Source organism: Chinchilla lanigera, unplaced genomic scaffold (genome assembly GCF_000276665.1).
Source record: "Chinchilla lanigera isolate Chin_1 unplaced genomic scaffold, ChiLan1.0 scaffold00076, whole genome shotgun sequence".
NCBI lineage: Eukaryota > Metazoa > Chordata > Mammalia > Rodentia > Chinchillidae > Chinchilla > Chinchilla lanigera.
In genome coordinates, this window is record NW_004955477.1 from 9,848,235 (window position 1) to 9,872,214 (window position 23,980).

The following is a 23,980-nucleotide window of genomic DNA, read 5'->3' on the forward strand; positions in this document are numbered from 1 at the left end:
ACCTCTTCCCCAACCCCCACACTCACATACACACTCACTTTTCTCTGTTAAAAATCACGAAGTCCTGCTGGATGGCATCAAGGCAGTCCTGGAGGTAATCGTTCTCCTGGGGACAGGAAAGCACATCAATAAGCTCTGCGGCATGTTCCCCAGATTCCACTCGCACCCCCAGGGCACACCTGGGACATAGGCTGCTGAAGGACCTCCTTTCTCTGTGGCAGTGTTCAAATGCCTCTCCCCACCCACATTTCTTGCAGCTCAAGCGTGGACCACAATGAAGACTGTTCAATTCTGAGAGCAGCAGGATTTCAGAGAAGGCTGGACTCACAGCCTTGCAGAGTTTTGGCCAAGACCCTACAGAGAAGTTGTCCTCTGAAACTTGGGAGAGGACAGGACACAGGAGATCACTGACCCCTGGCACCCCTGTACTAAGTGGCAGATGGTCCCTGGGCCTTGCTAGAGAGGAATAGATTTGTCCCTGTGGAATGCAGGTTACAACCACAACAGGAGCCTTGCAAGGCACACTCACCCCTCAGGACCTCCCTCCACCTACTGGCCTTGCTCAGAACAATAACTAGGCCTTGCGGCAGGTGGCCCAGCTAGGAAGAGCTGCAGGACCTGGACAATATGTACTGCTAGGACAGCCAGTCCAGCAGTGCTCTTTGAGGGCTGCAGATGGGGTACAGGTAGGGAGTAGGAGGTCAGGCAGGGATCCCTACTGACTTCCTCCCATGGCTTGGAATCCATTTCCTGGCAAGAACCCCTGCATCAAGTTATGATATGCTATGGTACATATCTTCAGAATTTGGAAGAAATGATGGCTGGTGGAGATTCTAGAGCATTCTTGAAATAGTGCTGAGAAGGGATGAAAACCTTAGAGAGTGAATCAGTAGCTCAAGATGAAAGATGCAGGGATCTACCAGGTGACCAGGTTCTCCTGAAGCACCCCCAGGATGTACCTCTCAGTAGGGTAATAATGAATGATCAGAGGAGGGGGCATTAGGATGGGATCACCATTACAGAACTGAGTCCCCGCACATCTGTGTGCGGGTGTGATGGCATGAGAGAAACATGAGTCAGGTGGCTGAATTTAACCTGCAGGAAAATGTGGATAAATCTGCGCTGACAGCCAGTGGGGTATATGCAGATCTGTGATGATGTCCAATAAAGCCTGGTGTTCTAGGGATCAGAGGGAGACACTAATGTCATACACAGACCCAAGGGGCATAGGCGAAGGCTTTCAGTATCTTGTTTAGAAGCCAATACCTGCCTGCTTTCCAATCTGATTCAATTTTCATGCCTAGAACCCATAGACAGAAGGGGTGATGGTTCCGTGGTGAGGAAGGCCCAGATCTTTCATAGCAAATGTACCCAGCATGGGTACCCAGGGCCATTTCCTCCCCAGGGAGGCTCCAGGTCTGCTGGAAACAGTGTCTGAGATGATGACTGACTCAAATCCAGCTATAGGCCCACCAACTGCTATTTTGCATAACCACTGAAGGCAGGATCCAGGTGACACATTTGGAACCTGGTTGAACTCTTAGGTTGGCTTCTGCATCTGTGGGTGACAGCTACTGTAATGGAGGGAGGGGAGATGGGGAGATTCTGGTCAAAGGTAAAGTTTCAGTTACTCAAATGAGTAAGCTCTGGAGACGTAATACACAGCATGGTGGAGAGAGTTAACAATGCTGTGTTGCATACTTGAAATCTGCTGAAAGGATAGATCTTTAAATCTTCTCTCCATGAGTCCCACACACACATACATATCATTACAGGGCAGTAATGACACAGAGGTGATGGGGATGTTAGTTAGCTTATTTGTAGTGATGCTTTCACAATGTATACTTATATTAAAACTTCAAATTGTACAGCTTGACTATTCACAATGTGTATACTTCAGTGATACCTCAATAGAGCTGTCGTAACAACTACTGTAGTTGGAACTTCCCCCCAACCCCAACAAACCAGCCTAGATAATAAATGAAAAACAACGTCGTGCCCAGGATGGGGTGACTGAGAGGGACCGTGGTCAAAGACTTGTGAACTTTATCTTTCAACCTTCAGGGTTCGAGTGATCCCATGAATTTTCCATTGAATTCACAAGTCTAGTCCTTCAAGAATCCCGTGGATGATGACAAGCAATGGTGGCAAGGCCACATTCAACCTCATGGTAGCTCCCGCTATGGCTCCTGAGCCAAGGGTAGACTCTACCAGACCAGACTGGCAGGGCCTCTGGCATGTGGCCACTGTGTGACCGAAGCATTCTTTCCACTACCTGTCAGCAAGGAGCACAGAAACAGTCTGCGTTCACCCGGGAAGGACAACAGTGTACTTGCACGCTCTTGTTCTGTCCTCTGTCACAATCTAGTCCGAACCTTGACCACCTGACATCCACTCATCCACTCTACAGAGAGCATTATGTCAATTCTGTATGAGGACAGGAAGTGGCAGGTCCTCAGGGTGTCCTTGTAAGTCACATGTCCAAGAGTGTGGGAAATAAATCCGACAAAGCTCAGGAGGATGTGGCAGGTGCCTTTGAGTTTGGGAAGCAGCTAATCGTTCCTGACACCTGAACAATGCCCTTTCGAGTGCTCCCCTCATTTCCTGATATTGTGAAGTTTTTATGCAGCCTGGTAGAAGCAGGAACCAGCCCCAGGTAAGTGCAGCAGTTACTCTTCATGACCCCTTCCGGTGGTTTTGTCCCGTCTCAGGGGTCTCCTCACAGTGCACGCAGTGGTGCAGGGTGATATCTGGATGAAGGCCTGAGGGGAGCTCCCTGTAGGTATCCAGCGCTGTCTGTGTGAACCTCTCCGCCTTCATGTAGCTACCTGCCCCCAGCACGTCGGCATGTCACCGTGGCTGTTCTGAAGGGAGTCGCCATCCTGGCAGGGGACTGGACTGTAATCATCAAGAAGAAGTCGTGTTTTGCCCCAAGATCCCAGGTAACTCACCTGGCTGCGTCTTAGTATTCCCCGGCCTCATTTTGATGGTGGATAGGTACACAAACTCTGGTCTGAGAAGGTAAAAGTGACCAGAGGCATAAGGACCTAAGTCATGGCCTGAGGCAGAACTCAGCCAGTGAGATGCTAAGATTGACACAGGTGTGACGTGAGGCTGAGGAGGAACCAGGATGGCACTGAAGGGCGCAGACAGTGAGAATCAGTACCTGTGCAGCTCTACGGCGGCAGTGTAGTCCATCTCCTAACCTTCCACATAGAAACTTTTCTCAGGAGGAAACACTTCCCTATATAAACTTCCTAGGGGGAAAAGTCCCCCAAGAGAAGCAGCTCCAAAAATATCTAGAGAAAGTGGCATTGAGTGGCACAAGAGGTCGGCTATCACAAGCACTGAGTGCAGCACCATGCGACTGCTTCCCACGAAGCCTTCTTCTCTTCTGTGGCTCAAGATGCTGTCAGCAGGAAGCCTTCTGTGGTGTCTGTCTCACCCTGGTTCTGTCGGCTTCATTCTGAGCACCACACCCATCTGTGACTGTTCTTCAGTGACATGCTGTGGGCTGGCAGAGCCCTTTGCCAACACACACACACACACACACACACACACACACACACAGAGCTAAACAGCCACAGAAACAGGTTTCTCTGGGCCCTTATGGGCACAGAAATGGGGATATGCAGCTCCCTTGGAGCTGGAGGACAGTCCCCTGGAGACTCCTGCAGGCTTGGGCTGAAGCCATTCTCCACAGGGCTCCGCCCGACGTTCAGGCCTTACTGGCTCCTCCTACCCCGTGTGACTGCTGCTCGATGCACTTCCTGAGAAACTCAGACGCACACAAATCCTCACGTCAGGGCAGACATCAGTGGAGCCTCTATAAACACCAAGACTAAGTGCTAGGCCTCAGATGTCCCCCACGGTGACAAAGAGCATAGGAAATGGAGACCAGGGCTCTAATCCTTAACTTTGTCACCAATAGATTTGTAACAAGCTCAGATACAATTCCCAGACCCCTCAGAATTCAGTGGAAACACAAAGAGCCCAGAACAGCCTATTGATCTTGAAAAGGATCTAAGAGGAGTCACAGTTCCTGATTTCAAAACTTACTACAAAGCAATAGTAATCAAGACAGTGTGTGCTGGCACTGAGGACAGGACATATAAATCAATGGAAGAGAATTGTGAGTCCATAAATAAACCCTTCTATTTATATTCTATTGACTTTTTAAAAAAACGGTGCCAAGCAATTCAATGAGGAAAGAAGAGCCTTTTCAACAAATGCTGCTGGGAGAAACGCACATCCACATACAAAAGGGCAAAACTGGACCTTTACCTGACACCATTCATAGAAGTCAACTCAAAATGGACCCTAGGTATAAACACAAAAGCTAAAGCTACAAAATGCTTAGAGGAAATCAGAAGAGTAAATTTCTGACCTTAGGTTCAGTGCTGGTTCTTAAACATGACCGCACAAGTAACAAAAGAAGTAGCTACACTGAATACCACCAAAACCAAAGACTTTCCTGCCACACAGTGACACCATCCAGAAGGTAAAGACAACCTACCAAATGGGGGAAGGTATCTGCAAATCACCTAACAAGGCACTTGTATCCAGAATGTATGAACAATAACTCTTCCAAAGCAACAAAAAGACGAATAAGGACTTGTGGCTTTGGCTCTGCCATGTGAACAATTAGAAGCTGCCACTCCCACTCTTACAACTAGAAAAAAGGAGAACAAACTGCAAGGCAACGCTTTTCGTGAACACATCAGAGAGCAGAGGACAAGGGGCTACCGCTGCCCAGATCCAGAGGAAAGCAAATGAGTCCCAGCTGAGATCAGCGTCCCTAGAAAAGCCACTGGAGTCAGGAAGGGAGCAATACTTGTGCAGCAGTCCAGAGAGGTTTCCAGAGGTCGCACCTCAAAACCCCTGGGGCCACACTTGCAGGCCCTCCAGCCCTGCCTCAGTTTTACCTCCCAGAATCTCCCCAGGCGGTAACGAAGACACAGTCCCACACACTCCGACATGGGAAGGAAGGGAGAATTCGAACCTGAAACACACCCAGAGCCTTCTCCCTAACAAATGGAGCATTTGTTCTCCAGGGGGAAAGACTTTTCTGACTCAGAGAAAGAGAGTTTTTCTTACAGCAAACTCCTCTAGCTTTCTAGTCCTACCTAGGGCCGAGGGAAAAGATCTGAGAAACATCTGTAAAGGGCATGGGCCTCCCAGGGGCTGGGATGCAATCACGAGCTGCACAATACTCCCTTGCCCACCCACAGGGCTCCAGCATAAGGACAGGCCACAGCCCAAGGAGCTGAGAGACCCTCTCTGACAAGGATTCGAGGGAGCCCAAAGGCAACACAGGAAACAGGAACAAGGGCACTAAAGGGATGTGAAGTCCCTGACTCCTGCAGCTCCAGGAGACCACAGAGCTGACTCCTGGCCAGAGGAACACAGGACCTCAGGCTAAAGGCCCATCGGCCTGGGCTCCTACTATCCGATATATCATGTCCAGATTTCAGCAACGATTCCGAGGGGCTACAAGGCAAGGGAGAGAAAAGAAACAGTCTAAATACATAAAACATGCACCACAGTCAAACTCAGATATGACACAGATATTGTAATTACTAGAGAAGAAATTTTAAACAGTATTTTTAAGTGAATACTGAGGGCTCAGACAGCAAAGTAAGCAAGTACAAGAACAGACAGGCCATCCAAGCAAAGTGATAGGAATGCCGGAAATCAAAAGCAGCAATGGGTATGAAGAATGCCTCTGACGGGCTCATCGGGCGCTGGACCAGAAGCATGAAGTGAGCAGGAAGATACGAAGGAACACCCCAAGCGGAAATACGAGGACAGAATTTTTAAGATGAACTGAATATCCGAAACAGTGCGACAGTTTAAAAGGTATTAAATGAATAACTAGAATACCAGGAGAAGAGACAGAGAACAGAGCATCAAAAATATTTAAAGTAACAATGGCTGGGAATTTTCTGAAATTAATGACAGATACCAAGCTAGAGACTCAGGAGGCTCAGTGAACAGCACACTGGATAAATTAGAAATAAAAAGGAGGGGAGGGATCTGTACCTGGGCACATGGTCAGAAAGCCAAAACCAGAAAGATCTCAAAAAAAAACCCCTACTTACAGCCAATCAAAGAATTATCTGATTTCTCATCAGAAACTACGCAAGAAGAAAGTAGAATGAAATATTTAAAGCACTGAAGAAAAAAACTTAACCTAGAATTTCACATCCAGTGCAATTATCCTTCAGATGTGAAGCAAAATAAAGGCTTTCACAGATATATAAAAATGGAGAAAAATCAGTACTGTAGATTTGTCCTATAAGAAATGTTAAGAGAAGTTCAAACTGGGTGTGGTGGTGCATGCCTGTAACACCAGTACTCTGTGAAAGAAAGAAAGAAAGAAAGAAAGAAAGAAAGAAAGAAAGAAAGAAAGAAAGAAAGAAGGAAGGAAGGGGACTCTGGGAATGTAGTTCAATGCAAAGGACCATGGGTTCAACCCTCAGTACAAAAAAAAAACCCTAGTTAAAAAAATCGTCAGGGGAAAAAAATGATGCAAGTTAGAAACTCAACCTACATAAAAAGGCAGAGTATTAGGGGAGTACACACAGATTTCAAAAATCTATTTTTATTCTTAGTTGATCTAAAAGATAACAGTCTGAAGTAATACTAGTAATGATGTATTGAGTAACTGTAGAATATACGTAAGTGAAAAGAAGTTCAGCGATGTGACATGGGAGGGGAGGGGCAGATTGGGGAGAATTTATTATGCAACCCCTCTACTGGACGTGAGGAGGGAGGGAGCTGTGTGAAGGTGAACTTAGATAAGCTGAAGACATATTGCAGGTTCTACAGCAAGCACGCCAAATATTTTTAAAAGAAGTACAGTTAATGAGCTAAGACATGAGATGAAATAGGAGCACATTAAATACTTAATGAAAACCCAAAAAGGCAATGTGGAAAAATGAAAGAACAAATATAAGTAGACAACAGTTACAAATATAGTAGATATTAATCGAACAATAGAACAGCCCCTTCAAGGATGAATGGCCTAAAACATACCATTTAAAAGGTATTTTCAGAGTGGATTTGGAAAGATGACCCAATTCTTAAAAGAGCTAAATAAGCATTTCTTCAAAAGAAATGCCCCACAGCACCCAGCTGATGCTCAATACCATTAGTTAGAGAAATGTGAATCAAAACCAACTACCACGTCACACTCAGTGCAATGCCTAAAAGCAAACAAACCAGACAACAACCGGAGTTGGTGTGGATATAAAGACATCAGACCTTCATGCCGTTGGTGGAACCCAAAGTGTTGCAGTTGCTGTAGAACAGTGTGGTGGTTCCTGAAAACATGGACAAAAGACGTGCGACACCATTCCTAGGTGTACACCCGGAACAATCAAAGTGTAAATCCACAGGAGGAATGCAGATCAGTGTTCACTGCAACATTATTCATTACAGTCCCAAAGTGGAAACAGCCCAAATACTCACCAACTGAGGAAGGCACGGACAAAAATAACATGCAATACTCCCATAAATAAAACACAGTGTAGAAACAGAATATTCTTCAGCAATAGAGTGATGAAGCCCTGCATGTGGAATAGCATGGATGGACTTTGGAGTCACCATCGCATGAAAAGAGGTCAGGTACAAAGGACTATGTCCTGGAGGATTTCATTTCTACTAAATGCCTGGAATAGGCAAATCCATGGAGAGAGAAAGAAAGCACATGAGTAGCTGCCACGGACCTCTGGCAGGAAGAAGAGAGGAATGGGGAATGACTGCTGATGTATAAGGCTTTTTTTTTTTTTTTTTTTGGTATGGGGCTTTTTAAATAAAAAAGTTCCAAAATCAGATAGTGGTGGTGGGTCCTCAACCCCATGAATATGCTAGAAACTAGTGCATCATACACTTTAGATGGGTGAAGTGTATGGTAAGTGAGTTAGAGCAAAACAAAGCTGTTAAACAAAACTGTCTCAAAGTTCTTAATTTTCCAATAGAAGACTGGGATTTTTTTCTTCTCAGCAGGCTGCCTTTCAGAACATCTCCCACCCTTGGACCAAAACTTCTCCCACCAACTGATCCAAGATGATGCTGAGCCCCTCCATCCCCCTACCCTGTCCACAGGTGCCTAACCCCACCTTTTCCTATCCATGGCCTCCAGAGGAGGTCAGTGTGGCCAGCTGGTCTCTGTTCCTGCTTCCTTCCTGCAGACTTATGCCCCCATCCTCTGTCAGTTTTTACACCCTAAAGCCTTGGATCTGGAGATGCCTTCTGAGTGGAACTTAAATATTTAATCATAGGAAAGCAAAAGACCCCAGCAAGAACCTCCCAAACATCTGGTGACAGTGCCTCAGCCTGTGGCTCTCTACCTGCAATTTCATCCATAGACACCAGGGGTCATCATCAACAGTCTGCTAGGAAGGAAAATGGGAACTCAGACCTAAATGCTCTGAAAAACTGTGATATACAGGGGATGCTCCCAGCCCTGCACCCCACATCAGCGGGGAAGAGACAGATACCCATATGCTCAAGAACAATACAGGCTCACCAGGTGTGGGGACTCTGCCTTAGGAGTTGGGGGCCTGGACACCCCAGCATGCTCTCCACTCAGATCCAGGGGAAAGGGGCCACTGACCATATCCATTGTCACCACTGTCACCTGACATCAATAGTTATAACCAAAGTTGCTCTTTGCACATCAGCTATCTCCTGGTGTTACAGGCTGAACTGTATCACCCTCCCCAAAAAACAGTCCCTAACCCCCACAACCTGGGAGCGAGACTTTATTTGGAAATAGGGGGTTTGTGATGGTCATCAACTTAGGATGAGGTCATAACAGGACAGGGTGGGTCCTGAATGCAACTGGTGGCCTTGTAAGAAGAGCAGAGGAGAAGCAGACTCCTGTGACCATGAAGGTAGGGACAGGAAGATGCATCTTTGTGCCTACAGATGCTTGGGATCGACAGCCCTGCCAGAAGCTGAGAGAAGCAGAAGAGTTTTCCTTCCTCTGGAGGCTTCCAAGGGAGCACAGCTCTACTGACACCTTAACTGTGGACTTGAGCATCCAGCACCGAGACACAAGATACTTCTGTTGTTTCAGCCCCTGGTTTGTAATCCTTTGTTCTGACAGCCCAGGAACCACTGCACCTGGGCAGCAATGCACCTGAGCACCAACACACGACACCAACACCTCTCCACTGCCTGTGCCCCTGAGCATGTGGTCAAGGGCTTCCCACAAATGACCCCTCGCCTGCTCGGTGCAGATGCTCCCTGTGATCACTGCTCAGCCTACTTCAGGAGTGAGATGCTCAGAGAAGCTGCAGGAATGGGAGGGGAGAGGGGCACTTGGGAAGGTGGAAGGAAGCCCTTCTCAGAACTTTGGGAAGATCACCAACTGGACGCTCAAAATGTGTGCCCTGGGCAGAGGCCTTGCAGAACACAGCACAGGTGGTAGAGAAGACTCCGTGCCCAGTACCCACCGACTGGGAGCTGTCTCTGCTGCTGTCCCGAGACTTGTTCTTGGCCAGCCGCTTCTTCTTCTTGTGCAAGGGCCTTGACTCCAGGATCATTTCCTCCAGCTCAAAGGTAGGATCGCAGTGCAGACGGCCTTTCTGTGGAGGGACAGGGTGCTAAGCCTGCCAGGCAGGGGCCACCTCCCCTGGCCCCCAAACCACCCATTTGAGCACATGGGCTTACATTAGGCACGAAGCCCGGCTCCACCTTCTTCTCGCTCAGATCATCCCATAGCACATTGGCCAGAGACGGGGCCGCCTGCATGTCCTGGAGGCTGGAGAATCGGTGCTCAGGGTTCACAGTGAGGAGCTGCAACAAGGTCCACGTCAGCTAGCCTCTGAGCTCAGTGTCCTCCCTACAGAAGACAGGCCACCTATCCCAGCTCACAGCACCCCACAGAAGTATCTGTCAGGGCTGAAGATTGGAAATTCAGGCCAGCAATGCGGCCCGAAGGACAATTACACTTAGCAGCCCTAATGACCAAGGACAGCAAAGGATCGGCAGGGTGTCCTGCCATCATTTACCAGCAGGGGGCAGGAGAGGCCTGGAGAAGGCTATCCTGTAACTGCAAGTGGCTGGCCTGACAGTAACTAAAAACTACTTCCACAGCAGCACAGAATCTCCATGCCTGGATAAGCCTAGGCACCCAGGCTTGCCTAGGGCAGCAGAGTCACAGTGGTTAGCACCTCCGGCCTGCCCAAGAGCGGGCTGGGCCTGGTAGGTACAGTCTCTCTGCACCCAGGCCTGACCCTGGGTGTAGTGCTCAGACTCTCTCCTCTTGGATGCACCAGCCACCATATTTAAAGATGGCTCCCAAGTGAGTAGCCCCAGCCCAGTCCAGAATCATGGATGGGAGGCACCACTGACAGCAACACCACAGCCCTGTGACCCTGCTCAGCTAATGTCCCCTCCACGGCTATAGTCAAAGCCCAGGCCCTGAGAGGTGCACAGGCGACCTGGTCTCTTCTCGCTTGATCCCTAGGAGGGCTGGCCAGACTGTGTACAGCCGCAACAGAGGGGTATCGCCAAGGAGCCCCACCTGACCCAGCCTGGCTCCCACCCATGTGCGGCACGCGGGTGGTCTGACTACTACAGTCTGCTTCACTGTGTGCATCTGAGAAGCGGAGTGCTGACCAGTGTCCTGGCATGCAGACCCCCTGTGAGGATTAGACAGGTAACCGTGCAAAGTGATAGCTCAGAGCAACTGTCCAAGCAGGCCCACCATGACAAGAGGACAGCACTGCCTGCTGCTGGACCTCAACACACACACATGCAGGAGCCAGACGTGCTCTCCCCTAGCGCTGGGTCTCAGTGCTGCTGCCTGGGGAAGGTTGTAGCACAGTACTGGGGAAGGGGTCTGAGCCCACAAGAAAGTAGAGCTGCCTGCCCTGGAAAGAGGGTGCCGCTCTAAGCTCAGAGGGGAATGAATGTGGGCAGTGTGGACCTCCTGGTGGGTAGAACAGGGGCGGCTCACCTTCCGCAGCAGGGCCACCATCTCCTTGGACCAGGTGGGCAGGTACTGGACGCTCGCAGTGCTGAACAGCTGTACCAGTGACTCCACGGCGTTGCTCGAGTGGATGTCATAGGGCCTCTGTGGGCAGGGAGGCACTGTGCCAGGTGCTCTTCACCCCCACCACCTCCAGAATAGCGCCGGGCACAAGTGTCAGCATCGTGAACTCCCACCCCCAACCCAAGTGCTGGTACAGCTCTGAGTGTAGCTTCTGACCGCTTAAGAGCCCAAGGAGTGGGTACCCTGCATTGACCAAGCTCTGCACCACAGCCTGGATGTCCATCTGGCTGCAAGGTGCAGTGCTCCCGAAAGGGCCAGGGGGGCTGCCCTCCTCAAGGCTGGGGTCCTGTGGGTTGGCTGGGGTGGGTTAGGAAGGGCCGCACAAGGCCTGGGGCAGCACCCACTTCCAGCGGTAAGAACACAGAACACTTGGCAACTTTGCTTTGCGCAAAGTTCTAAGGAACTCTCCCCACACACTGGAAACTGCCTTGTCTGCCTTTCAGAGCACCGGCGCAGGTCCCACCCGTTGCCCCTAGGAAACCCGACACAAATTCATCCCTCCTTTACTTACTCAGGCACCAAGCATTAACCCAGACACTTTACTGAAAGTGTTGGCCCTCTCTGAGGATGGAAGGGGAGGCTTGTCTCTCTTTGCCTCTCAGGCCACCCAGGCATAGGGGAACAACCAGCCGGGGTCTGGGGGGCTGAGTGACAGCCACAGAGCTCCGTACCCATCCTCGCAGCAGCTCATAGGCCATCACCCCCACTGACCACCAGTCCACCTCGAAGGAGTAGCCGGTCCCGCCATTGACAAAAGAGTGGAAGATCTCCGGAGCTTTCAGAGAGAGGGAGGAGGGGAGAGGGAGCAGCTGAGCTGTGACGGCACTGGCCCCTGTAACCCATGTGCCCTCCCAGTCACACCAAAGAGGAGGTCACCTCCAGAGCTACATGGGAAGCCCAAGTGGTTCCGTCCTTTCCCACCTGGGGAGGGGCCGTCCCCCTTCCAGAACACCCCTACCAGAGAGCACCTTGTGCAGCCACAGCTTGGTTTAACTGCAGCTTCCATGGCTCTGATGTTTGTGTGTGGGCCATCTCATCGCTATATTTCATGACTCTCAGATCCCCCAGACACACATTGGATATGACTCGATAGTCTGCCCCATCACTCCTGCTGGGACTTGAGGGCTCAGCTTAACCTCTCCAGCCATGGGCCCCGGCCCACAGGGCTGATGGGGGAAGGGCGACGAGGACTGGTCCATAGGGTGGCGGGGAGTGGCCAGGCACGGATGCGCATGGCCTTGAGCTTACCCATGTAGGGCTTGGTGCCAGCTAACGCTGTCGCCCGCTCCCCGTCTTTTATGATAGTAGCGATGTTGAAGTCAGTCAGGTGTGCATGTCCTGTGAGAGAGGGCCACAGGCGTGACTGTCCAGAACTAGGTTTGTATCCTTGCATGGAGGAGCACCCCTCTGCTCTCCCTGGTGGCCTGCCAGGGCTCCCCAGGCTCCTGCCTCTCACCTTGTTCATCCAGAAGAATGTTGTCCGGCTTGACGTCTCTAGCGGGGCAAAAAGAGGAAGGAAAAGTTCTGAAGCCAGCCCATTGCTACCCTGATCTCTGGTACAGCGAGGTTCCCAAGATGCCCACCCACCAGGGCACAGGCCAAGGAGGCTTGGCTTGGATCCTGCCACAGCGCTGGGGCCTGATGGCCTTCTGAGGACAGAGGAGGCTCCCCCTCATGATACCCTTCTCCAAAACCACTGGGGAGCTGGCTGGGGGAGCCTCTCGCTTCCCACCTGCTGAGCCCCAACAGCAGAATGCCTGGAACTGGACACAGAAGGATGCGTATAGCCTGAGGCTCCAGGAGAGCACAGCAGACCCTCCTCGCCCAGCCCTCCAGGCTGGCCCCTCGGCCAGAGCCCCAGCGCTGTGCAGAAGCACTTGCTGAGCTCCAGCTGTCTGATAACCTTGCCTCAGCCCTCATCCTGCCCTGAGTTCCAGACTCCAGTCAGCACTCTGGGACTGTCAAGTGCCTGAATAACGATCAGACAACAGAATCCTCAAGGGCAGAGGTGGAAGAATCTGATTTACTTGATTTTAAATGATACCACATAGATCTTTTCATTTTGCTCTGTGGTTGCAGGATTTTAGCCCAGTTTCTAAGTCTTATTTCAACTGCTTCCTGATTTCATCTGCTTCAAGCAAATGTTTGAATGCCCCCAGGACCTGGTAGGTAGGCAGATGGAAGCCTGCAATTAAACAGACCAGGGGATGCCACCTCAGCGTGGCTGGGCCTGTGGTCCGTCCATTAGACTAAAGGCCCTCTCTGTCCAGCCTCAGATAGGTTGCTCTGACACGGTGCTCCCCAGGTAGACTCAGGCATGCAGCGGTGGCGTTGACTGTGGAGCCAGGCACTGATCGCCCAGGTGCTACAGTTGGAAACAGGTCCTCCGGCAAGGGTGGGCCAGGTTCACTGGAGTGTTGGTGCCCCTCAGATGGCCCAGTTCAAGGTTGCTGCCAGTCCTGCCCACCCCAGGCAAGTGCCCCACCGCATCAGGTATGCACGTACCTGTGGATGATGTGCTGACTGCGCAGGTAGTCTAGGGCCAAGGCCATCTCACAGATGTACAGCTTCACTGTGTCTTCGGAGAACTGGACGTTCTGCTGCAGGTGGTAGCGCAGGTCCCCACCCAGAAGCAGGTCCACCACCATGAACATGTCCTCCTCATCCTGGAAGGAGTACCTGTGGTATTGAAGGAGGTCCCGGCATGTGCGTGGCTGGGGAGCCAGAGTCGCAGCTCCTGCCCCACCTGACACACAGCCCCCGTGCTTTAGTTTAGATCTAAAATGGCCCTCAAAGCCTCAGATGTTTGGAAGGTGACAGGATCGTGAGGTGCTATAGCTGACTTGCTGCTAGGAGGGAGGGTCTGGTTGGAAGAGGTGGGTCACTGGGGGTGTGATCTGGAAGGGCTTGTCTCTCTTCCCGGATCCTCCTTTGTTCCCTCTGCTTCTTGGCTGCTATGAGGTGAGCAGCTTTACTCTACCAGACTCTTCCACCATGGAGCTTCCGCCTGGAGCTGGCCAATGGCAGACTAAAACTTCTAAGGACCATGAGCCAGAATAAGCATCTCTTCTGTGAAGCCAAGCATGTTGGGTATTTGTCCTAGCATCAAAGAAAGTGACTGAGGCACCTGTCTGAGGACCACAGCTCCACACCACATTCCTGTCACCCAGGGTCCTGCTTGAGGCACTGACTCTACCTTGCTCACAGCTGCTCTGAGCTAAGACCTTGGGGAAAGAAAGAATAGCCTATCCTGGAGATAGCCCAGTTGAGGGGCCAGAGCTGTCTGTGTAACAAATAGAAAGAAGATCTACAGTGTCTGTCTCTCAGTTGTTTCACATTGGCCTGGCTTCTTCTTTTGTAGCATGAAAATAAAGACATCTACTTTGGAGCATTGCTAAAGAAGCAAATGAGACAGTGTGGGTGAAATGCTTAGCACAGTGTTGGGCACAAGGCTGGCATTTAATGACCAGCAGCCATAGTGATGACAGTGGTAGTGGATTGTGATGGTGATGGTGATGATGGTGGTGATCATGGTAGCAGTAATGGCGGTGATGGCAGTGATGGTGATGGTGGTGATGATAATGGTCATAGTAACCACGGTGTTGATGAGGATGGTGATAATGGCGATGATGCTAGTCGTGGTGGGTGGTGCTGATAAAGATGATGGCGGTGATAGAAAAATGATAACTGTAAGGACCCCCTTCCACTTTGCAATTTGTGTGTGTGTGAGCTCTCAGAGGTAACGCAGACATTTTGATGACTGGCTCTTTCAAGAAATAATCCAAACACTCACTTTTCCTGTGATGGCTCCCTACCTGCCTCCACAAGCCTCCTCATGGAGGGTTTCCTGGAGAAGGTGGTTTGGGTTGGGACCCGGGGGAGGGGCAATGGGAGAGAGCCACAGAGCAAAAGGACCCAGGATACCAGGCTCCGGGAGTGGACAAGAGGAAGTAGCCTCCTCCACCCAGAACCTCCTCCACCTGAAGGCTACCCCTGGGGTTATGGTAGCCCCATCCTGAGTGGCTCTGGGGTGGCAGGAGACATCACCAGCAAGCTGGCCGATGGAGTGAGACAGCACTGCAGCCTGAGGCAAGGACAAGCATATCAACAAAGTGATGGTTCACAGCCCCAAGCCAGAGCTCTGCCCTTGTAGATGGTGCAGATGGTAGCACAGGGGGCCACTCCATCTCTGTTCCCCGAGTGAGAGGACTGAGGACAGGGAGGTTAGTACTATACACAGTTGTGGGGAAAAGCCAAGCCAGCAGCCTATGTGACTGACCACGAGGCCACTCAGAGAGAGCCAAGGAGCGCTGGTGTAGGAGCAGCCCCGAGCCCCCGAAGAGGGAAATCTAAGTCTCCACAAAAGTCTCCACACCATGTCCCCATGGGACTGCAGGCTAGGCCCCACCTCACAGCAAGGAAAGAATCACCCTGTTTGAGGTTGAAGGTCTGACCCAGGCCTGACCTCCTTGGCTACTAAGTGGGGCAAGGGCAGGGTGAAGGGGCACTTGGTGTCCCTAACTTTAAAACTGCTGTCCCCAAGATACTGAAAACAAGACAGATCACAAAGACACTGCCTTGCCCTGCCAGCCTCTTTGGTCCATCTTGAAATAAACAACAGTGAACACCCAGTGGGCCTCAGTGGGTGAGAACAGAGGCCATGCACAGACAGAGACAAGGTCACAGGCCAGGCAAGGGGCAAGGAGCTCCTTGTGCTGTCCTCTTAGCCAGGGCAGCTAAAGTTCCATCATGCCTGAGCCCCATGGCCTTGATCAGCACTCTTGTCTCTGCCCACTGCCTAGAAAGAGCAGGCTCCCACCACAGCTCAACGCAGTCCCACTGTCCCCTGCCACCACAGACAAAGCCATGTGACACTATTCCTGAGCCATATAGTGTGGTCTCTGGGAAACGGCCACTGTCAGCTTTAAAGTTCTGTATCCCATTGCGGTGACCCCAGGTAAATACATGGGCAGAGGACAGGCTTTGGCTCTGAGCCAAGCTCAGAAATAGCTGCCCCAGGTGCACTGTCAAATAGAACATATTTATTCTTCATGATCCCAAGTAGGAGTCAGGTGCCTCTTTCTGTAAGATTGGCTAAAGCATACTTGGTGCCTAGTGGTGGAAGGGCACCTAAACCTTCCAAGACTGCTGGGTCAGGGTTCTCTCACTGCCAGGATCCATGTGCTCCATGGAGGGCCCGGGAACCATGCCATCTGGAAGGACATCACAGAACACAGCAACGGGCAGTGGCAGTGGTCAGGGAAAACTCCTTGTCAGGGAGATGCCACAAGATTCTATGGCTCCTGGAGTTGGTCTTGGTACTCATTTTTTTTGCAGGAAACTCAAGGTCAGCCCCTACACTCTCCCCACTGACTTCAGGCTAGAAACCCCACGGGAGGCACATCTCCATTGCAGTAAGCCCTGGGCTTCCTGGGGTGAGCTCACCAGAGGTTCACCAGGAAGACATGTTCAATCTCCTGCAGGATTTCTAACTCTCGGAAGACATTGCGGACCTCGTCACGCTCGATGCACTGCTGCTTGTTCATGTACTTCATGGCGTACATCTTCTCTGTGTCCCGCTTCTGCACAATGCACACCTGGAGGAAGAAGGCATTTCAGCAGGACACCTGGGGACAAGAGCTCTGCAGTCCCCTCCACCAGAATCTGTCCAGGGTGTCACTTACGCACTATCAGAAATGCTTTCTGCCTGGCCCACCTGCTCCATGGACACTGAACATTGCCCTGTCTCCTGTGGCCCCCCAGCAATCTTGGACAGACAGAGAGAGGGTCTTCGCTTTGGCTCTGCAAGACCTAGTCTCAGGGAGGAACTCTGGGGACAGCCCTGAGTTAGGACAGGACCCAGGTAGGTGCCTCCAGGGATGGCACACTAACACTGTAGGTTTCTCTATGGTCGCAGAAGGACGGCCTCAGAAGGGCCTGGCCTGTACAAGAAAGAAAGAGCCCTACACCATACCAGGATTTCCAGCCTGGAACAGGAAAGCCTGTGAACAGAAACTATCAGCAGACAGGTAAGTCCCAGCCAAAGGGCACCAGGCATAAGCCCAAGCCAGGAGACAGGCTGGGCAATGCTGGGTGCACTGCACTGGTGCCCTGGCCCTTACCAGCCATAACCAAGATAGGTATCCTGCCCTCCTGAGTCCCAGTACCCCCTTCCTGGGACCTAGATAAGCACATGGCTTGGACTGTTGGGGAATGAGTGAGAATATCTGCTTAGCACAGAGCACTGTACCCAGAAAGCCCTCACCAAGCATAGGGCCACTGTTCCCACCACAAGGGCCCTCTCTGATGACAGGGTCGCTGCACAGCCTTACAGATTCAACGTCCTCTAATCATGTAACTGTCACTGTCAACTAGCAGTGTTGACATCGCTAATACACTACTAATTGCTTGGCAAAGAGGAACAGGGTGAGGACAGAAGTGAGAAGCATTAAATGAGCAGAATCATGTGCCTGGGGTCCCTTGTGGCCAAGGAACGTCAATCAGAACCACAAAGATCTCCAAAGGGAAACCGGGAGTTAAGGCATAAAATCGTGGCTACAGAATTAGTATTCCACTCCTCTTCAAATCCTGAAGAGCCTCTCAGGACAGGTGACTCAGGTAACCACAGCCAATTCTGAGAGTTTCTACAATTTGTGGTCTCCAGGGGGCCTGGAGTATGTGGATGGTTCTGGGACTGGGTGGTGGGGCAGAGGCTCACATATGCCTGCTTCAACATCAGAGCTGAATAGACATCTTAAAGGCGCCAGTCTGAAGCCAAGCCTCTGGATCTACTCCTGAAGGGAAACCCACGTTCCCTCTCCTGGGAATGCTCCCAAGATGAAGGTTCTGTATGTCCAAAGATGTTCATGGCAGTGTTATTTATAGCAACCACACTTCCCAACACAGGGACATCCAGCAACCTTCCAGGCATGGATAGGTAAGCCCAACAAACTATCACATAGCCACGGAACTGACATGCATAAAGGCTTTTAATGATAAGACCAACTTTTATAATGCCAAGCAAGGATGCTACACATCACTATTTAGTGTAAACTATGTAGAGCAATATGCCTAGGATGGGCAGAAACTGGAAGTGAGCCCTGACAAATAAAAGCATCTTCACTGGTGGATGAGAGCACAGGCAGCCACTTCTTGGCTGTGGTTTCTGTCATATTTCCACAAGGATGTCTGGTGACAGATGCTGATGTTGTGGCCACAGATCCTGCCCTACATTGGCAGTGTTTGGTCTTCCCAGGTGACTGATGATCTTTAGAGTTTGTGGATGCTGCACTGAGCAGCTTCTCTCTGCCCCTGAGCCTTAAACATTCCCTTGTCATCCAGAGATAGTGATCTTCATAATCCATGGATATGGTTTCCAAGGTCAAAGCATGCACACCAGCACCTTGCTTACAGGGACACTGAGCCCAGGGAAGGCTGAGTTTGAGATGTGATGACCACAGGGCACAAAGGTGGCACTTGGCTGTGGCTGAGTGTCTCCAAATCTTAAAGTCTACCCACTCCAAGTCCAAACCTGGCAATGGCACAAACCCAGCCAGGTTTCCATGCAGGCCACAAGACTTGGGAAAAGCTCTGCCCAAAACTGCCCCAACCAGGGCCGATGCCCCAGGAAGACCCAGCCCAGAGATTCATCACTTTCTGCTTCCAAAGATATCCACCACCCACCCCATCTCCACACTGCACAGTTCCACAAGGACTGAGGCTTTGGGACTAGACCCAAGGGGGTAGAGGTGGGGTTGTGGGCTGCAGGGGGCATGCAGGAAAGGAGTCTAGAAGTGATGGAAGGGAGGCCACAACCAATGTCCTGCCCTGCTCTTGCCCAGTCGTTGTCTCTTATCTTCCCCACAGATAAGAGACGGAGCATTTCTCATCAAAGAGGAACGGGAAGGGTGAGTCTCTGGAAGGAGCATACAGAGTCAGGAAACACAGCAAGTGAGCTCTGGATCTGGGCAGAGCTTCTGTAGAAGGGATAGTAATCTCATTTTTAAAAATAACCTAAATGTTGTCCCTGAGATAAGCACAGATCTCATGGATGGCTGCCCTAGGAACAGGGACACCAACCCAGAACCTGCCAAAAGGACGTTGGACAGCCTGGTTTCACCTGCATTTTTTCCACAGTTTCCCAAGTGGAAAAGTTACCCAGAAATGCAGATTAAGAAAAAGGTGAAGACAAAAATCACAGGTACTAGACAAAGTCAAATTATCTGCTTATTCACACTTGCTCTAGAAGTACTCTTTCCCCAGACTTCTGAGCCTGTACTAGGGGGACACAGCTGGATTCTCTCTGAACAAATGCCTGAGGGAACAGGAAGGAAATTTCAAGCAAGGCCCCTGAGGTGCTGCTGCAAAGGCTTCTGACCAAGGTCAGGGAGAAGGAGACCCCAGAGCTTGAGATGCCTGTGGTGCCCTTGCATGAGTCTCAGCCTGGCCAGGTCCCCTGGGAGCTCTGAGCCTGGGTGAGCCCAGCTGTAGTGAAAAGGCCTCAAGCTGTTCTCTGAGCAGGACTGTGGTCTGAAAGGGGAAAACCAGCTGAAAGATGTGCCCCCTTTTGTGGACTGTCACCCTGAGGTGTTAAAATGGACTTACTCTGCACTCTTCAGCCAGTAACATAAGTGGGATGTCCCAGCTGCTGAAATGCAGGCCACACAATACACAAACGCTGCATCCTGGACCATAATCAATCCCACTTCTCATAACTGGTGGCTCCTGACCATACAGACCAAATGCTGGTGGACAGTCACCCCACACCCACCCAGCACGGATGGACACAATAGCAAAGAACAGCAACTACCTTCAGACGGGCAAGGGATCCAGGCAGGCAAGGACATTTCAAATACCAAGGGAAACTTGCGACAGCAAAACATGGAGCAATTTAGCTTGTGCTCTGTGTCCCTTGCCGGCTAACTTTTCAGGATCTCAGAAAATCCTAAAAGAGAAAACCCAGATGCTTTGAGAGAGGATATGGCCAACCATGGTGCCCATGACAGGAAGAAAGGGCTACCTCTACCAGATGCTCAGCGCTTGCTATGTCTCCTTCAGCCTTAGTCTCCCTGGAGGGCAGAGATTCAGTCCTTAGGGCTGAACAGGAACAAGTGCTCAGATACAGGTTGAAAGAATAGAAAATTGGCAGACATCATCTCACCCACCTTCTGCTTCACTGACATGCAAACTCCAGGACCATGCACTTGACTTGGCACAGTGTCACTAGAGAAAGTCCAACGGTGGGAGGTCCAGCTCCTCAGCAGCTCTCCTGGTACCTCAGCCCAGCCCAGCACCAGCAGTCATGCCAAGTCAGCTTTGATAGTTAACATACACATCCATCCTGTCAGCAATGCTTCTCAAGTGGCCTCCCTCAAACCAGGCATCGCTGGGCACAAGCAGGCAAAGGAGTTAAAAATATGCCATTTTGGTATATTGACTATTTTTAGTTAAAGGTACTTAAGAAACAGCAGGTGCAAGGAGATCACTGGCCATCTTGTTCACTAAATGAGATTAAATCCCCACACAGAAAGCTGTCTCTTCACAAGTCAGTGTCTAAGTGACTGCTGTAGGCTGCTGCTGCAGGACTTCACCCACATAAGGGATCCCAGGCCACATGGAGCATGTACTCAGTAAATGTGTGCGCTTTTTCTCCAATGAGCTGAACAGACAGGCAAAGGAGACCCTGAACAGGGAGAGCTGAAATTCTGCCCCACTTCCAACATGGACAGAAGTTGCTAAGGAGTACACCCCTTAGGGGAGAGGTAGATGACAAAGGAGCAAGGCAGAGTCATAGAACTTCAGATGGTGACCCAGGCTATAGAGAAGCAGGACCTGGGTGGGGGCAGGACTTGTCACTGGGTCCCCAGGGAAAGCGTCACTGACAAACATTTGAATGGACAGGAAGGAGGTAGGGAAAGTCATATGAGCAGAAGGGACAGAAAGTTCGGAACCCAGAGGCTGTATATGGATAGTGTGTGAAGGGCCAGTGGAGGAGGGTATAAGGGGATGAGGTCAGAGCAGGCCTGTGGGCCGGGTCAGGGAAGCCTTGCCACTGTGGGTATAACCCTGGCTTTCTGTCTGAAGGACATGGGCATGGCTTTGAGCTTCTCTAATTCAATTATGACCACTGCGCCACAGCTGGACACTTTGCAACAACCAGTTCAAGCCCTCAGCTGCTTCCTGAAACCTTTTCTCAACCAGGTCCAGGTCCACACCTGGGCCCATATAGAGACCTGCCTGGCTCTCAGCCCTTGAGAAGGAAAAGAGCCAAAGATACGGCAGAACGTAAGGTCATCTGCCACTGCTATGGCCACAAACTCAGGGCAACTGAGTCAGGTATGAATGTCACCAAGTTGAGACCCCCATCCGGGATATACCCAGTACTGTGATTGTTCACACGCAGTATGAAGACATCACACACCCGCTGAGCTGGGATCTTATGTCTACTTAATTGTGTGAGATGTCTTGCCCAGGAGAGAGCTCTGGGGACCCCCAATCCTCTCCAGGAGCACTGGAAGAACCTCAGAGAGACCACTGAGGTCACCGCCCTTCATGGTCACCTATCAAGTCACCTTCTGATCAAGACCCCCTAGGTGGCTGGCAGCTTCAGACACAAAGTTCTGGCCTGTGTCCTAGGGAGGCCCACTTGCCTCTTGCCACCGATAGCTCCCTGCTGTGGGTCCTGCTGCTCAGTGATGCCTTCCTCCCTGCCTGTGCAATGAGGCCCACCCACAGGAACCAGGGGCCCAGAATGTGCCTCCATTCACTGACCCCAGGTCAACATCAGCAAAGCAAGTAGCCCCAAACATCTGCTGGAAGGGTCAGCAACATCTCACAGACACACAGTGACTCTGAGGCAGGCGTGTGGGAAGGGGTACATGGAGGTGCTATTTGGACCCTGTATCACCTGTGGGAGCCACCCCTGAGGGGGCCAAGCCAGCATTCTGGTGAGGAGTGAGTTGTAGCTCTCTCGCTGGGGTGGTAGGGGCCTCTGCCAACATCTGGGAAACCAATTCCTGGACATCTTCCCCACTGCTCACTGCCTGGGCAGGACCTTCTCTGTACCACACCTTCCCCAGCAACTAGAGCCCATTTTGAGTCCTCTGAAGGTAACCTGAGAGACAGGTTGGTCATGAAGGGAAAATTGCAAGCCCTCCATAACCCTGACAATTTGCAGCACCAGGAGCTCATGAAGTCCACCATTAAGCAAAGCCCTAGTGTGATGAAGAAAACTAAAGCCACATACACGTCTTGCCGCGGCTTATTTCCCAGTGACAAACTTCCATTCAGTGCCCAGGGAACCAGCCTTCTGTGGTCCTAACTTCACACAAGATTTCGAGGAAGCCTTGGAAAGCTCCAAACACTGGCTGTATTTGCTTCTCTGGCCTGTGGAGCACAGGGATCCTGGAGCCTGAACTAAGCCAGCTGCCAAGGCAGGACAACTGAAGTAGGACATAGGAGGTGTTTCTACTTCCTGTGGTACCTGTGATTACTGGCCACACACTCAGGGCTCAAAATAGCAGCTCTAGAGGTCAGAGGCCTGACCTGGGTCTCAGTGGATAAAGGTCAAGGTGTCGGCAGCACTGACTCCTTCTGAAGGCTCCAAGGAGGATCCATTCCTGGCCTTCTTGCTTCCCTTCCCCATTCTCAAAGCCAGCAAACTCTCTGGAACTCTCTCATTGATTCTGACCTATTCTGCCTCCCTCTTTTACTTACAAGGATCCTGGTGATTGTGCCAGACCTCCTAGGTACCCCAGGGCAGTCTCCTAACCCCAGGTCAGCTGACTGGCAACCTTCAGTTCACCCTGTGACCTGAGCTCTGCGTACTGTGTACAAAACCATATCCCTTCTACCCCTTCTGAGGCCATCCTTCTGAGACCATAGGGAATCCGGCAACGCTAGTGTATGGCCCTGAGGCACCTGCCTGGGTCCTGTCCTGACTCAAGCATTGTTCCTGGATCCCCTCCTTGAGACTCAGTGCTGCAGAGTGAGGGCAAGGACTGTCCAGGTTGCTGGGGTGTCACAGGAGACAGGGCAGTGTGCAGTGTCCTTGGCGCAGGTGGGCCAGGTAGAAAGTACTCCTGACAGTGCATAAGGGACAGACATCCTGGGCAGATTCTGGTGGCAGAGCTATGGGTGCTGGAGAACTTGACCTAGTCTGGCACCAGAGACTCCAAGTGGGGCTTTTGCAGGCAGAAAACACAGTGGCCTCAGCATCACCCTACCGTGCCTTGTGGATGAGATAGAAAGAGCCCTACACCCTACCAAGCCTGCAAGTGAGTGGATTACGAGTCTATGAGGACACAGGAGGCCCCAAGAGTGACAGCAGGCTGGCAGGCCACAGATTGGGAGTGAAAGAGAAAAGCACACAGCCAGGTGTAGATGAGGCTGCTCAGCAGAGCTAGGCTGGGAGGGATTTTTTTTCCTGAACTACCCACAATCATTTTTCAAATTATTATTTTGAAAGTCAGTTGAAAAATTCAGAATGAAAATAAATGTCAGCCACAGCAGGCCACCAGCCCACCTGGTTTCGGCTCCAGGCCCTTCTCCAGCTGACACTTCATCCTGCTCACAAGGAGCAGAATTATGGGCTTGTCTGTCACAGCACAGGCCAGCGGGCAGAACAACCCGTCTCCCGAGACACACATCGATGTGGGAGGTAGAGACGTCCAGTTACTTCCAACCCAAGATTCAGCCCCACTTATGGGAGTACAGAAATGGAAGGAGAAAGGTGATCTGGTAATACTGATAATATCTCTCACCTGGCATACTGATAATATCTCTCACCTGACAGCCCATCGTACATACAGAGGCTGATGGTGGCCAGGCCTGGAAACCTGGCTCTGCAGAAGCTCATTCCCATGGGACTGGGAAGAAGCAGGCTGGGTAAGAGGAGGGATGCAGATCTCGCTC

At 51.2% G+C, this 23,980-nt stretch overlaps 1 protein-coding gene across 1 annotated transcript in view; it reads right to left on the reverse strand.

Annotated features, from left to right (window-relative positions):
* Positions 1 to 23,980, reverse strand: part of Stk32c (serine/threonine kinase 32C) — a gene marked incomplete at its 5' end in the record, with an annotated part of 101,326 nt that overhangs the window by 1,633 nt on the left and 75,713 nt on the right. Inside the window, 9 exon segments of the mRNA XM_013503114.1 lie at positions 39 to 106; positions 9,465 to 9,596; positions 9,682 to 9,807; positions 10,973 to 11,089; positions 11,740 to 11,843; positions 12,317 to 12,406; positions 12,525 to 12,562; positions 13,574 to 13,747; positions 16,514 to 16,665. Of these exon segments, the coding sequence (XP_013358568.1) occupies positions 39 to 106; positions 9,465 to 9,596; positions 9,682 to 9,807; positions 10,973 to 11,089; positions 11,740 to 11,843; positions 12,317 to 12,406; positions 12,525 to 12,562; positions 13,574 to 13,747; positions 16,514 to 16,665 (1,001 nt within the window).